This window comes from Pristiophorus japonicus, chromosome 8 (genome assembly GCF_044704955.1).
Source record: "Pristiophorus japonicus isolate sPriJap1 chromosome 8, sPriJap1.hap1, whole genome shotgun sequence".
In the NCBI taxonomy this organism is placed as follows: domain Eukaryota; kingdom Metazoa; phylum Chordata; class Chondrichthyes; family Pristiophoridae; genus Pristiophorus; species Pristiophorus japonicus.
In genome coordinates this window covers 215,590,356-215,606,819 of record NC_091984.1, presented here as the reverse complement: position 1 = coordinate 215,606,819, position 16,464 = coordinate 215,590,356, and the positions used below count along the sequence as shown (strand labels likewise).

General features: G+C 46.3%; 1 protein-coding gene across 1 annotated transcript in view; it reads left to right on the top strand.

Annotated features, from left to right (window-relative positions):
• Window positions 1-16,464, top strand: part of ttc28 (tetratricopeptide repeat domain 28) — an 842,907-nt gene that overhangs the window by 574,253 nt on the left and 252,190 nt on the right. Inside the window, exon 6 of the mRNA XM_070886369.1 lies at window positions 2,252-2,759. Coding sequence (XP_070742470.1) covers window positions 2,252-2,759 — 508 coding nt within the window. The remainder of the gene's footprint in view (window positions 1-2,251; window positions 2,760-16,464) is intronic.

The window sequence follows — 16,464 nt, the reverse complement described above, 5'->3', positions numbered from 1 at the left end:
TCTCTGCAGTGGAGTAAATTGAGAATGGTTTGAGTCAAAGTTAGATTAGGTATCGATCATATTTGTCTGGAGATGCCAATACAAAAAGAGTTTGCCTTCCATATGACAATTGTTAAACCAATCTTCCTACCTATTCAAATTGTTCCACTTGTTCCATGTTATTCAGACTACTTCAGCTAACACTGTGGGCTATCCTGGCTTTGGACATCTTCGGGACTGGAGCCTGTGCTGCCTTGCCAGATGGCAAGCGCATGGTGGAGTTCAACTGCCAATATGATAGTTCTCCCTCCTTCATCCTTCACAGGGTGCATTCTTGTCTTCAAGGTCTTAAACCTTACAGTACAGCTTAAAATTAGCGACGTTCTGACCTTGATGGTCATCAGTGGGGCAGTCACGTTATCAGTGTTGATTATCAGGCAGAAATATCCAATTCTTGAGGGAACATTAAAATATAACTTTGAGCTCCAGAAGTATCATGCAGTATTTATGTGCCTTTGTCAATTTTCTTTTACTTCTTTAAATATTGAGATGGCCCCAATACCCCCACGCTAACTTCCAAATGCCAACCCAAATAAATAATTCCGTGTTTGCAGAAAATATTTTTGCTTGCATATAGCAACATAATTAATGTGCAATAAGTGTTTAAAAAATATATGAAATACAACGTTTATGGACACTGCTCATGACGTAGGTTACATCCAGCCCCCGACTGCTGACCTCTCAGACCCTGGGATCCTGCCACAAACCCCATTGCCACTAGTGCCCAAGCTACTGCCTATGGGCCACATGCAGCCCACAGCCCTGGCAATCTGACCGATGAAACCCAGGTAATTGAGCTTTGTGCTTGGATTTCTTGCTTCCTGGTTTGTTCTGTTTGAATGTGGAAGTTTGGAAAAGGCTGTACTTTGTACACTTGATTTATTGGTGGATAAATCCTAAACTTTGAACAAGATCTGTCAATATCTAGCTGGAGGTGTATACAAATTATTGGAAGCATTCATTTAAACTTTAGGTGTCAGCTGTGGCTCAGTGGGTAGCACCCTCGCCTCTGAGTCAGAAGGTTGTGGGTTCAAGTCCCACTCCAGGGTTTTGAACACAAAAATACTAGGCTGACACTCCAGTGCAGTGCTGGGGGAGTGCTGCACTGTCGGAGGTGTCATCTTTCAGATGAAACGTCTGCTCTCTCAAGTGGACGTAAACGATCCCATGGCACTATTTCGAAAAAGAGCAGGGTATTTATCCCTGGTATCCTGGCCAATATTTATTCCGCAATCAACATAACAAAAAAACAGATTATCTGGTCATTATCACATTGCTGTTTGTGGGAGCTTGCTTGTGCGCAAATTGGCTGCTGCGTTTCCTACATTACAACAGTGACTACACTCCAAAAGTTCTTCATTGGCTGTAAAGCAGTGTAGGATGTCCAGTGATCATGAAAGGTGCTATATAAATCCAAGTCTTTTATATGCAGAGCACGAGGCTCCACGCTATGTACCAAATGAACCAGTGAAGTCAAGCCTTTGGATGCTTCTGTTGTCGAGTATATGAACCCCAGTTTCAAAACCCGTTTTAGATTCTCAACTGCAGATTTTTAAAAAAAACATGTTTTCCCTCCAGCAATTGGCACTTACCACAATTTCCCAGCAGAACCTGACTGGTGTATATTTTAAAAAGAACTATTTGTAATACATCTTGTAATATGAACTTACCATTCATGCATATGTACCCTAGAATTCTCTATTATCATCAAGCTGTGCAGCAAGAAATTGAGAGATTTTATAACATTGTCTTAGCAAAAACATTTATGGTTACAGGTTGAACCTCCCTTATCCAGAACCCTCGGGACCTAGCCTGTTCTGGATAAGGGATTTTTCTGGACGAGGGGTGGTCACGTTAAATTGGATGGTACAGGTACTGAGCAAGGGGATGTCGGGGCTGGAAGTGTGGCAGCGAGATCATGGGGGCGGTGGATCGCGGGGTCAGGCCAACAATTGCGGGAATCGGCTGCGAGGAAGGACTTCGATTTGTTCATGTTGGAGTTCATGCCATGCGCCACAAGATGGCCGGGAATGGTTCTGGACGAGGGGTGGTTCTGGATAAGGGAGTTCCGGATAATGGAGGTTCAATCTGTACTCTATGCTGGCACTGGATTGGCTTGTTTCCTGATATATATATATAGGTAGTACACAGTAACAAGCTTCTTGTAATGTACTTCGCTTTTTTAAAAATAATTTTCTTTCCTACATTGCAGGCAGCCTCTTCAGCATTGAGCAGTCTAGGTCATGTCTATACAGCCATCGGAGACTACCCTAATGCACTGGCCAGTCACAAACAGTGTGTCCTTCTAGCTAAACAATCCAAAGACGAACTCTCGGAAGCCAGAGAACTGGGCAATATGGGAGCTGTTTACATAGCAATGGGCGACTTTGAGAATGCAGTACAGTGCCATGAACAGCACCTCAGAATTGCCAAGGAACTGGGGAACAAGCGGGAAGAAGCACGGGCCTACAGTAACCTCGGCAGTGCCTATCACTACAGGAGGAACTTTGACAAAGCAATGTCCTACCACAACCACGTGCTGGAGCTCGCACAGGAGCTCAGCGAGAAGGCAATTGAGATGAGAGCCTATGCGGGGCTGGGTCATGCGGCACGCTGCATGCAGGATTTGGAGAGAGCAAAGCAGTACCACGAGCATCAGTTGAGCATCGCAGAGAACCTGAAGGACCGTGCAGCAGAGGGTCGGGCCTCCTCCAATCTCGGTAAGAAAGGACCCCTTCCAGTCAGGGATAGATATCATTTGAAAAAAAAAGCTATTTATTCTTAAGTTGCCAACAGTCAAAACTACAACTTTGAGGATTAGCAGAGCACATACAACCCAGATTTCTAGTGAGGTTTTAATGTGATGTGCATGTTTTATGGTCCTCTGGAAATTAAAGCAATTACTGTCAAATCTCATTAGAACAAGTTCTGTTTTTACAAACCTTGTGTTTTAAACATCTTTCTCCCTAATTCTGATTGAAGATCCATTAAGTAAATAAAGGAACTTTCATGAGACAAATTCTTTCTGAAAATTAATCTGTGGCCCTCTCAATGTTATAATAGTAAGGTTTTGACTACAACTGGGCCTCCTTATGTGAGAGTTGTGCAGGTCTTTGTTCCGAGTTTTCTACACTGTGTTTCTCTTATGTGACCCTCTTGCGTATTCACTTTATTTAGACAGAGTTTTTAAATACACAGATTTTAAATTTTCAACTCACTGGAGGCCTCGAGTTTCCAAATTGACATAGCCAGCAATATTCATTTTTCCCATTGTGGCTTGGAGGAGGAATGTGAATTTGGAGGTTGGGGATTGTTATCCATTGCAATTTGAGGCATCTCCCATGTTGAGGCAAAACACTCTATTCATGAGTCTGGCTGGTATCAGGCCACGCATAACTGACCCTCATGTCCATCCTCAGGACCTTCCAAAGCACCTCCCAGCCACTCAGCTACTTTTGAAGTGTAGCCATTGTGGTACTGTAGACAATCACGAGCATTTGTATACAATAAGCTCCAACAAACAGCAACAAAAATGTATGACCAGATGTGTGATGTCGGTTGAGAGATAAATGTTGGCCAGGACACCAGGCTAACTCCGCCTGTTCTTTTTCGAATAGTGACATAGGATCTTTTACATCCATCTGGGAGGTCAGACAGGGCCTTAGTTTAACACTTCTGACAGTGCATCACTTCTTCGAATAATGACATAGGATTTTTTACATCCATCTGGGAGGTCAGACAGGGCCTTAGTTTCACGCCTCGGACAGTGCATCACTTCTTCAGAACTGCACTTCCATGTCAGCCAAGAATACATGCTCAAATCTCGATAATTGCATTTCAAACTGTGACCTTTCAAGTTAAAGGAAAATGCTGCCACTAAGCCAAGGCTAATATCTAATTTGAAAGGTTACACATGAATGCGTATGATGTGCAGGATACAATACATTATTTGCTATAGGATAATTTGTGTTCCCCCTATTGTTACGTCAATAACCATTCTCATTACATGAATTTACTATGCCTACTCAAAAGTATATATGAGAAGACAGAGAAAGATGGTAATGTTCAACAATTTATTAATGTTTTTGATTCTGTACCTACTATGTGAACTTGAAGGCCTTTCCTCAACCATGGAAGCCATCTACTTCTCACACTGTAGTTACATAGAATCATAGAAATTTACAGCACAGAAGGAGGCCATTTTGGCCCATCATGTCCGCTCCAGCCGACCAAGAGCTACCCAGCCTAATCCCACTTTCCAGCTCTTGGTCTGTAGCCCTGTAGATTACAGCACTTGGAAGTGCACTTCCAAATACTTCTTAAATGTGGTGAGGGTTTCTGCCTCTACCACCCGTTCACTCAGTGAGTCCAGACCACCCCCCCACCTCCCCCCACCCTTTGGGTGAAAACATTTCCCCTCAAATCCCCGCTAAACCCCCTACCAATTACTTTCAATCTATGCCCCCTAGTTGTTGACCTCTCTGCTAAGGGAAATAGGTCCGTCCTATCCACGATATCTAGGTCCCCATAATTTTGTACACCTCAATAAGCCTCCTCTGTTCCAAAGAAAACAAACCCAGCCTATCCAATCTTTCCTAATAGCTAAAATTCTCCAGTCCAGGCAACATCCGAGTAAATCTCCTCTCTACCCTCTCTAGTGCAATCACATTTTATAAGAACATAAGAACTTAAGAATTAAGAACAGGAGTAGGCCATCTAGCCCCTCGAGCCTGCTCCGCCATTCAACAAGATCATGGCTGATCTGGCCATGGACTCAGCTCCACTTACCCACCCGCTCCCCGTAACCCTTAATTCCCTTATTGGTTAAAAATCTATCTATCTGTGATTTGAATACATTCAATGAGCTAGCCTCAACTGCTTCCTTGGGCAGAGAATTCCACGGATTCACAACCCTCTGGGAGAAGAAATTCCTTCTCAACTCGGTTTTAAATTGGCTCCCCCGTATTTTGAGGCTGTGCCCCCTAGTTCTAGTCTCCCTTACCAGTGGAAACAACCTCTCTGCCTCTATCTTGTCTATCCCTTTCATTATTTTAAATGTTTCTATAAGATCACCCCTCATCCTTCTGAACTCCAACGAGTAAAGACCCAGTCTACTTAATCTATCATCATAAGGTAACCCTCTCATCTCCGGAATCAGCCTAGTGAATCGTCTCTGTACCCCTCCAAAGCTAGTATATCCTTCCTTAAGAAAGGTGACCAAAACTGCACGCAGTACTCCAGGTGCGGCCTCACCAATACCCTATACAGTTGCAGCAGGACCTCCCTGCTTTTGTACTCCATCCCTCTCGCAATAAAGGCCAACATTCCATTCGCCTTCCTGATTACCTGCTGCACCTGCAAACTAACATTTTGGGATTCATGCACAAGGACCCCCAGGTCCCTCTGCACCGCAACATGTTGTAATTTCTCCCCATTCAAATAATATTCCCTTTTACTGTCTTTTTTTTCCAAGGTGGATGACCTCACATTTTCCAACATTGTATTCCATCTGCCAAACCTTAGCCCATTCGCTTAACCTATCTAAATCTCTTTGCAGCCTCTCTGTGTCCTCTACACAACCCGCTTTCCCACTAATCTTTGTGTCATCTGCAAATTTTGTTGCACTACACTCTGTCCCCTCTTCCAGGTCATCTATGTATATTGTAAACAGTTGTGGTCCCAGCACCGATCCCTGTGGCACACCACTAACCACCGATTTCCAACCCGAAAAGGACCCATTTATCCCGACTCTCTGCTTTCTGTTAGCCGGCCAATTCTCTATCCATGCTAATATTGTGGTGACCAGAACTGCACGCAGTACTCTAGCTGTGGCCTAACTAGTGTTTTATAAAGTTCAAGCATAATCACCCATAAACGTTCCCTCTGTGGGCCGCTTGTCTATTTCAGTGCCATTCCATGCTGTGCTTTCCTTTCAATGTCATTGCCACAAGTAGCAGGTGGCTCATTCATATTGGCAATTTGTAATTTGTCACAAAGGAATAGTAGAGAGATCAATGCTATTCTCTGGTGGACTATCACAGCATGAAGTACCTTGAACAGTTGCACTGGAGGGCAGACTGACTGACTTCAAGCAGGTAGCTGAAGAAATGGGACTGTCCGTAACAGGCTGCCTTGTCTCTTCCCTGTGGCTGCTGGTGGTTAGAATCTATATGTTGTTGCCCAGTGACTTATTAGGAATCAATGCCTAGAAGAAAATCTCGGGCTGGAGCATGGAGATGAATGCCACCCGACCAGGCCTCATATAATCCTTCCCTTTCAGGGACATCTAGAAGAGACAAACAGAAGTATGAAACAATCTGAACTGTAAAGGATAAATAGTGGAAGGTTGTTTCCACAGTTTGCGAAATTGGTAACAAGATTGGCAGAAACTCGATATTGTCATGAGAGGAAAGATGCGGGGGGCGGAGTAAGAATTTTTTGCACATAGAAGATTATTAGAATATGGAATGGTTTATCATAAGTGGCTATAAAGGCAAAGAGTATAAGCTCATGAAAAGAAAACAAAAATGGAATTGGATAAGTGTTTTAAAAGGAAGCCTATGGGGAAGGGCAAGGAAATGGAATTTCTAGTTGAAGAGCTAGTATTAGCACAGTAATGATAGAGCAAATAGCTTCCTTGTAACCTGTGGTTCCTATGACTTAGTTATCGTGAAAGGAGGTCTGCATTTCATTGAAGGTGTCCATGGGCCCAATGGGCCTGTTAACATTCTTCACACCATGGAGGAAGGATAGCTCAGATGAATACGTGGCTTGAGGAGTGGTGCACAAGGGAGGGATTCAAATTCCTGGGACATTGGAACTGGTTCTGGGGGAGGTGGAACCAGTACAAACCGGACGGTCTTCACCTGGGCAGGACCGGAACCAATGTCCTAGGGGGAGTGTTTGCTAGTGCTGTTGGGGAGGAGTTAAACTAATATGGCATGGGGATGGGAACCTATGCAGGGAAGCAGAGGGAAGTAAAATGGGGGCAGAAGCAAAAGATAGAAAGAAGAAAAGTAAAAGTGAAGTACAGAGAAACCTAAGGCAAAAAGGGCCACATTACACCAAAATTCTAAAGGGGCTAAATGTGTTTGAAAGACAAGCCTGAAGGCTCTGTGCCTCAATGCGAGGAGTATTCGGAATAAGGTGGACGAATTAACTGCGCAGAGAGCAGTTAACGGGTATGATGTAATTGGCATCACGGAGACATGGCTCCAGGGTGACCAAGGCTGGGAACTCAACATCCAGGGGTATTCAACATTTAGGAAGGATAGACAGAAAGGAAAAAGAGGTGGGATGGCATTGCTGGTTAAAGAGGAAATTAATGCAATAGTAAGAAAGGACATTAGCTTGGATGATGTGGAATCGGTATGGGTGGAGCTACGGAATACCAAGGGGCAGAAAACGCTAGTGGGAGTTGTGTACAGACCACCAAACAGTAGTAGTAAGGTTGGGGACAGCATCAAACAAGAAATTAGGGATGCGTGCAATAAAGGTACAGCAGTTATCATGGGCGACTTTAATCTACATATTGATTGGGCTAGCCAAACTGATAGCAATGCAGTGGAGGAGGATTTCCTGGAGTGTATTAGGGATGGTTTTCTAGACCAATATGTCGAGGAACTAACTAGGGATCTGGCCATCCTAGACTGGGTGTTGTGTAATGAGAAGGGACTAATTAGCAATCTTGTTGTGCGAGGCCCCTTGGGGAAGAGTGACCATAACATGGTAGAATTCTTTATTAAGATGGAGAGTGACACAGTTAATTCGGAAACTAGGGTCCTGAACTTAAGGAAAGGTAACTTCGATGGTTTGAGGCGTGAATTGGCTAGAATAGACTGGCAAATAATATTTAAAGGGTTGACGGTGGATAGGCAATGGCAAACATTTAAAGATCACATGGATGAACTTCAGCAATTGTACATCCCTGTCTGGAGTAAAAATAAAACGGGGAAGGTGGCTCAACCGTGGTTAACAAGGGAAATTAAGGATAGTATTAAATCCAAGGAAGAGGCATATAAATTGGACAGAAAATGCAACAAACCTGAGGACTGGGAGAAATTTAGAATTCAGCAGAGGAGGACAAAGGGTTTAATTAAGAGGGGGAAAATAGAGTACGAGAAGAAGCTTGCCGGGAACATAAAAACTGACTGCAAAAGCTTCTATAGATATGTGATGAGAAAAAGATAAGTAAAGACAAACGTAGGTCCCTTGCAGTCTGATTCAGGTGAAATTATAATGGAGAACAAAGAAATGGCATACCAATTTAACAAATACATTGGTTCTGTCTTCACGAAGGAAGACACAAATAACGTTCCGGAAGTACGAGGGGACCGAGGATCTAGTGAGAAGGAGGAACGGAAGGATATACTTCTTGGGTGGGAAATTGTGTGAGGGAAATTGACGGGACTGAAGGCCGATAAATCCCCGGGGCCTGATAGTCTGCATCCCAGAGTGCTGAAGGAAGTAGCCCTCGAAATAGTGGATGCATTGGTGATCATTTTCCAACAGTCTATCGACTCTGGATCAGTTCCTATGCACTGGAGGGTAGCTAATGTAACACCACTTTTTAAAAAGGGAGAGAAAGTGGGTAATTATAGACCGGTTAGCCTGACATCAGTAGTGGGGAAAATGTTGGAATCAATTATTAAGGATGAAATAGCAGCGCATTTGGAAAGCAGTGACAGGATCGGTCCAATACAGCATAGATTTATGAAGGGAAAATCATGCTTGACAAATCTTCTGGAATTTTTAGAGGCTGTAACTGGTAGAGTGGACAAGGGAGAACCAGTGGATGTGTATTTAGACTTTCAAAAGGCTTTTGACAAGGTCCCACACAAGAGATTGGTGTGCAAAATCAAAGCACATGGAATTGGGGGTAATATACTGATGTGGATAGAGAACTGGTTGGCAGACAGGAAGCAGAATGTCGGGATAAATGGGTCCTTTTCAGAATGGCAGGGACTAGTGGAGTGCCGCAGGGCTCAGTGCTGGGACCCCAGCTCTTTACAATATATATTAATGATTTGGATGAAATAATTGAGTGTAATATCTCCAAGTTTGCAGATGACACTAAGCTGGGTCGCGGTGCGAGCTGTGAGGGGGACGCTAGGAGGTTGCAGGGTGACTTGGACAGGTTAGGTGAGTGGGCAAATGCATGGCAGATGCAGTATAATGTGGATAAATGTGAGGTTATCCACTTTGGGGGCAAAAACGCAAAGACAGAATTTTATCTGAATGGCGGCAGATTAGGAAAAGGGGAGGTGCAACGAGACCTAGGTGCCATGGTTCATCAGTCTTTGAAAGTTGGCATACAGGTACAGCAGGCGGTGAAGAAGGCAAATGGTATGTTGGCCTTCATAGCTAGGGGATTTGAGTATAGGAGCAGGGAGATCTTACTGCAGTTGTACAGGGCCTTGGTGAGGCCTCACCTGGAATATTGTGTTCAGTTTTGGTCTCCTAATCTGAGGAAGAATGTTCTTGCAATTGAGGGAGTGCAGCGAAGATTCACCAGACTGATTCCCGGGATGACAGGACTGACATATGAGGTGAGACTGGATCAACTGGGCCTTTCTACATTGGAGTTTAGAAGGATGTGAGGGGATCTCATAGAAACATATAAAATTCTAACGGGACGGGACAGGTTAGATGCGGGTAGAATGTTCCCAATGTTGGGGAAGTCCAGAACCAGGGGACACAGTCTCAGGATAAGGGGTGGGCCATTTCGGACCGAGATGAGGAGAAACTTCTTCACTCAGAGTTGTTAACCTGTGGAATTCCCTGCCATAGAGAGTTGTTGATGCCAGTTCATTGGATATATTCAAGAGGGAGTTAGATATGGCCCTTACGGCTAAAGTGATCAAGGGGTATGGAGAGAAAGCAGGAAAGGGGTACTGAGGGAATGATCAGCCATGATCTTATTGAATGGTGGTGCAGGCTCGAAGGGCCGGATGGCCTACTCCTGTACCTATTTTCTATGTTTCTGTGAACAGCAACATCCTAGAGGTACCAGCTGTGACCTCGCAGAGGCACTAAGCAGTCTTGAGGTGTAGTATGGAATGGCACTAAAATAGGCGAGCAGCCCCATAAGCATCAGATCATCACCTTTCATCAGTTTGCCAAGTTACACAGCAAACAAATTGCTTCTTTCATCTCCACATCTGACACAATTTCTAAGATTTCTAAAGTATTCTAAGTACAGGTTGAACCTCTCTTATCCGGGACTCTCTTATCCGGGACTCCCTTATCCGGCACCACCCCTCATCCGGCTCCATTCCCGGCCGCCGGGTGACGCATGCGCAGAACGTGACCGTCAAAATCCTTTCTTAACCGGTCTCAGAACATACATTAAAAAAGAATTCGTACAGGGTACTCACCAATATAATCTTTCTCCTCGATGTCAGGGTTATCGGCTACCAACTCCTCATCGCCTTGCTGGAACTCCTGCAGCCTCGGGCCGGCTGCTCCTCCCCACATCCTGCTTAAGCCACGTCGACACTTCGGGGCCCGCTGGGCCCGCTTGGGCCGCCGACCTCCTTCCTCCTCCCCCCACCCCAGTTGACCTCGGGCCACCTTGCCCCCCCACCCCGCCTTCTCCCCCGGCCGATGACCTCCCCTCATCCGGCAAAATCCCTCATTTGGCACAGGCCAGGTCCTGAGGGTGCCGGATAAGTGAGTTTCAACCTGTATTTCCAAATTCCAGTGCAAACCAACCTCGTTAAAACTATCTCTGGCACACAGCGGCCCCACAGACATATCTCCTCTCTCGAATCATACTGCCTTCTGTGACAGTGAAAAAAAATGTATCTCCTTGGAGTGAGATATGGGCCATTCAAGAAAAGAGGCTGCATGGGAAATGTCCTATGCCAAACGTACCTCACCCCACATAAACTCCACAAGTTTCACCCTACCCTCACAGATGAGTGTTGACAGAATTGGCGCTAAAAATGCACACTGCTGCATGTGGTATATCCCTGCCTCCAACTGTGAAGAATGAAGATCCTGAAGGCTGTTGAAACCACGCTGGCTTCACCATCTCCCCAGATTTGGCCCCAGACCTACTCAGCCTGTGGCCAACCGCGGAAGAGCCCGTGGCATGTATCCTTGCTTAGTTATGGCTTCTTGGAGTGAGATGTAGCCGCGCAAGTGCGCACATATCCTTCAGGGACGGGGACCTGTCACCCCTACCTGGTCTGGCCTACGTGTATCTCCAGTCCCACACTAGGTGGTTGACTCTTAGGGCTAGACTTTCCTGAGAGCCCCTCAATGCCCGATTACACGCCCAGAAAAATTGCTAATGTTTGGTAAGTAACGCTGGTGAAAATTTACATTTAAGTTGAAACTAATTAAAACAATCGCTTGCCGAGAAAATGGGCCTTGGTGGTTTTCTCGTTGGTTAAGGGGAAACTAAGTAAAACAGGTGTTTTAAAAAAAATTTATTCCAAGGCTGCGGGTGGGCCTCGGGAGGGGGGAAAACTTAAAAAAAAATGTATTTCACTAAAGCAAAAAATAAAAAGTTAAACATTCCCAAGCACCTTTTACACATAATCGCCATTTTTAAATTAAAAAAAAATAAATAAAGAACCCTTAACTTACCTTTCTTTGAGGAGTACTTACCTACCGCCTTGTTTAAGCAGCTTCCCTCGGCGGTTCCCTCGGCGATCTGAACGGGCTTCTGTTGAGGTCAAACTTACGCCCTGGCGATTCACTCAGCGGGGCTCGCCGGCGGTTTGGTCCCAATGGGCGTTTTCAGATTTGGGCAGTAACATTAAAAAACTAAGGGGGAAACTTTTGTCGGGTGGAAAAAACAGCTGTACCGCCGAGAAAATTGCCGAGAACCCGCCGAAATTGAAAGGAAAGTTTAGCCCTTAATGCCCTTAGGTCCACTCGGAATGGGAAATAAATACTGCCTTGCCAGTTTCACCCATGTTGCAAGAGCAAATTTAAAAAATATATGCTCGACTCCCAGAAGATTTGAATATAAATTATTGTGTTGATTTTTCTAATTGCCTATGTTTATTAGATACAACTAATTATATGCATGTCATGTATCTCACACTACTGTACATAACTGTATCTTACCATGCTATACATGACTGTAACTAGAGATGACCTGTAACCACTAGCTTACCTTACCACTTGCAGGAGACACTGGATACCTGTCCCAGACAGGGATAGAAGGACAGGTCTCAGGCAAGTGAGGCATTCTAGAGCTGTGTAATAAAGGTGCAGGTCCTGAGTGACCTTGACTTCAGTATGGGCCTCGTTTGAATCTGTCCAACAGGGACAGGACTTTACAGTGGCGACAAGTTACGGGATTACAGAATCCACAGAATGGCGACCAACGGCTCAGAGAAAAAATACAATCCTGGAGATAATTGGGAGGACTTCATAGAAAGGCTCCAGCAAAGCTTCGAAACCAAAGACTGGTTAGGCGACGATAAGGCAGACAAGAGAAGAGCCCATCTCTTGACCAACTGTGGCTCGAAAACATACGCTTTAATGAAGGATCTGTTGGCACCTGAGAAACCAGCAAGCAAGTCGTTTGAAGAATTGAGCACACTGGTAAGTGACCACTTGAAGCCAGCGAGCAGCCTACACATGGCCAGACACAGGTTCTACAACTGCAGACGTTGTGTGGGCCAGAGCATACCCGACTTCGTGGCGGAACTTCGGAGGTTGGCTAGCTTATGTGAGTTCTCCGATGAACTAAGGAGAGAACTACTGAGAGACTTTTTTATTGAGGGAATAGGCCACGCAGTCATATTCCGAAAGCTCATAGAGACCAAGAACTTGACCCTAGAGGCAGCAGCACTGGTTGCACAGACATTCTTGGCAGGAGAAGAAGAAATGAGGTTGATCTACACTGCGGGTACGACAACTAACGAAACATCAGAACAAGGGGTTCACACACACACAGACAAAGGCAGGAGAGCAGGCCCTCAACAGCAGGCAGATGCCCCAGAAGCCATCAAGGGCCACATAAACGGCCGTTCACACCTCATCAACCCACAATGCGAGCAATCAACTACAAACTGAGAAAAGCTCAAGAGAGATCAGCCAGATGCAGCTCATCCTTTGGAAACAATGGAAGCGATCTGTGCTGGAGATGTGGGGGAAGGCACTCATCAAGGGGGTGTTGATTTCAGCATGCTGTTTGCAGAAACGGCGACTATACAGGTCACCTGGCCCGCATGTGCAGAAAAATGGCAGCTCGGCTGGTGTACAAATCGGAAGGGTCGGAAAGCAGACCAGAAGATGGTGGGGACAGTACCCGGGACACCGAGGTACAGTGGGTCAATACGATCAATGGCCACTGCTCTTACAACAAGATGCCTCCAATAATGATGAGGGTCCTACTCAACGGGAAACCCGTCAACATGGAGCTGGATATGGGAGCGAGTCGATCTCTCATGAGCGCTCAACAATTTGAACAGCTGTGTCCGCACAAAAGAGATAGACCAAAGCTCACAAGGGTCGACACCAAACTAAGGACCTATACCAAAGAAATCATCCCAGTCCTTGGCAGCGCCATGCTCTCAGTCACACACAAAGGGACAGTGAACCGACTTCCCCTGTGGATTGTCCCCGGAGAAGCTGGCTGGCAAAACTAAACTGGAAATGGGATGATATTCACACCATGTCGTCAGACCTCCTGCTCAACCCTTCTAAGTCGATTTGAACGCCTCTTTCAGGCAGGCATGGGCACCTCCAAAGGGCCTAAAGTCAAAATCTACATCACACAGGATGCTAGACCGGTCCATCACAAGGCTAGAGCTGTGCCCGCTGTGATGAGGGAAAAGATTGAAAATGAACTGGACAGTCTTCTGCAGGAAGGCATTATCTCACCCGTGGAATTTAGCGACTGGGCAAGTCCCATCGTCCCAGTCATGAAGCCTGATGGATCTGTACAAATCTCTGGGGACTACTAATCTACCATAAACAAAGTCTCCCTACAGGACCAATACCCGCTGCCCAGAGCGGAGGACTTATTTGCTACATTGGCTGGAGGAAAACTTTTCTCAAAACTAGATCTCACATCTGCGTATATGACGCAAGAACTGACCGACGAGTCTAAGCTACTCACCACCATCAACACACATCGAGGCCTTTTCATGTACAATCGATGTCCATCCGACATCAGGTCGACAGTTGCTATATTCCAGCGCAACAGGGAGAGTCTGCTCAAGTCCATCCCGGGGACGGTTGTATTTCAAGACGACATACTTATCACGGGCAGGGACACCGACTCCCATCTCTGCAATTTGGAGTAAGAACTAAAGTGGTTGGATCGGGTAGGCCTAAGAGTTAAGAAATCCAAGTGCCTGTTTCTCGCACCCAAGGTTGAATTTTTGGGCAGAAGGATTGCTGCTGATGGAATCTGCCCAACAGAGTCCAAAACCGAAGCAATTCGCCTGGCACCCAGGCCCCGGAATGTCTCAGAACTGCACACCTTTCTTGGGCTGCTCAATTACTTTGGGAACTTTATGCAGAACTTAAGCACGCTGCTGGAGCCTCTCCACATGCTATTCAGGAAGGGGTGCGATTGGTTTTGAGGGGGACGCCCAGGAACGCGCCTTCAATAAGGCACGTAACCTTCTGTGTTCCAACAGTGTTTTGGCTTTCTTTGATCCAGGTAAAAAGCTAGTTCTTAAATGTGATGTGTCAACGTACGGGGTCAGGTGCGTTTTACAACATGTCAATAGTGCGGGTAAATTGCAACCCATAGCTTATGCCTCCAGGTCACTTTCGCGGGCGGAGCGCGGGTACGGAATGGTAGAGAAGGAGGCGCTCGCTTGCATGTACGGTGTCAAAAAGATGCACCAATACCTTTTTGGGGCCAAGTTCGCGTTAGAAATCGACCACAAGCCCCTCACGTCCCTACTATCCGAGAGCAAGACAATAAGCACCAACGCCTCGGCGTGCATTCAACGGTGGGCACACATGTTGGCCTCTTACGATTACACCATAAGGCACAGACCAGGCACAGACAACTGTGCCAACGTGCTTAGCAGGCTACCCCTGACGACCATGGAAGGGTCTGATGAACAGGACTGTGAGATAGTCATGGCAATCAATGCCTTTGAGTCCACAGGTTCGCCCATGACGGCTCGCCAAATCAGAGCCTGGACGACCAGTGACCCCACGTTATCCCTAGTAAAAAGATGTGTCCTAACTGGTGACTGGGCAGAGGCTCGCGATGCCTGCCCCGAGGAGATCAAACCTTTCCATTGGCGCATGCATGAACTGTCACTACAAGCAGACTGCCTGATGTGTGGCAGCCGAGTAATTATGCCTCTGCGAGGCAGAGAGGCATTTGTCCGGGAGCTCCACCGCGAGCACCCGGGGATCGTTCTCATGAAGGCCATAGCCAGATCCCACGTCTGGTGGCCTGGCATTGATGCGGACTTGGAGCTCTGCGTCCGACGGTGCACCATTTGTGCCCAACTCAGTAATGCCCCCAGGGAGGCCCCCATGAGCCCCTGGCTCTGGCCCACCAAACCGTGGTTGCGGGTGCACGTAGACTATGTGGGCCGATTCATGGGCAAAATGTTCCTCATAGTTGTCGATGCATTTTCAAAGTGGATCGAATGCACCTTTTAAACTCGAGCACCACCTCCACCACTGTGGAGAGCCTTGGAACCATGTTCGCAACGCACGGCATTCCTGACATATTGGTCAGTGATAATGGTCCGTGCTTCACCAGCGCAGAATTCGAAGATTTTATGAGTGACCACGGCATAAATCACGTTAGGACGACACCTTTCAAGCCGGCCTCCAACGGCAGGCGGAGCAAGCAGTGCAGATCATTAAACAAAGCATGCTCAAAATCCAAGGTCCCAAGCTGCAGGGCCGCCTGTCACGACTGCTGCTGGCATACAGATCTCGTCCGTATTCATTGACTGGAGTTCCCCCCGCGCAACTATTGATGAAACGGACCTTAAAGACAAGGCTCTCATTAATCCTCCCAGACATGCATGAAATCATTGAGGCAAAGTGCCGTAAGCTAACTGAGTACCATGACCAAAATTTGAGGGGGAGGTGGAATGAGATAAGGGACAAAGTGTTTGTACTACACTATGGCAGGGGTCCCAAATGGCTTGCAGGGACAGTAACAGGCAAGGAAGGAAACATGCTATTGGTGATACAAATGGACAATGGCAAAACCTGCCGGAGGCATGTAGACCAAGTCAAAAGTAGATTTACCAACAACACTGCTGAACCAGAAGCAGACTACAATGTGGAACTCACACCACACCTGGTGGACAGACAGAGGGAACAACCTGAGGAAAGGGCAATCCCAACAGCCAGCCCAGGGGAGACACCAACAATCATACTGAACGAAACAGACAGCCCAGGCGAGATACCAACAATCACACCGAAAGAAAAACAGGCACCAAGGCAAACAACTGAACCACAACTAAG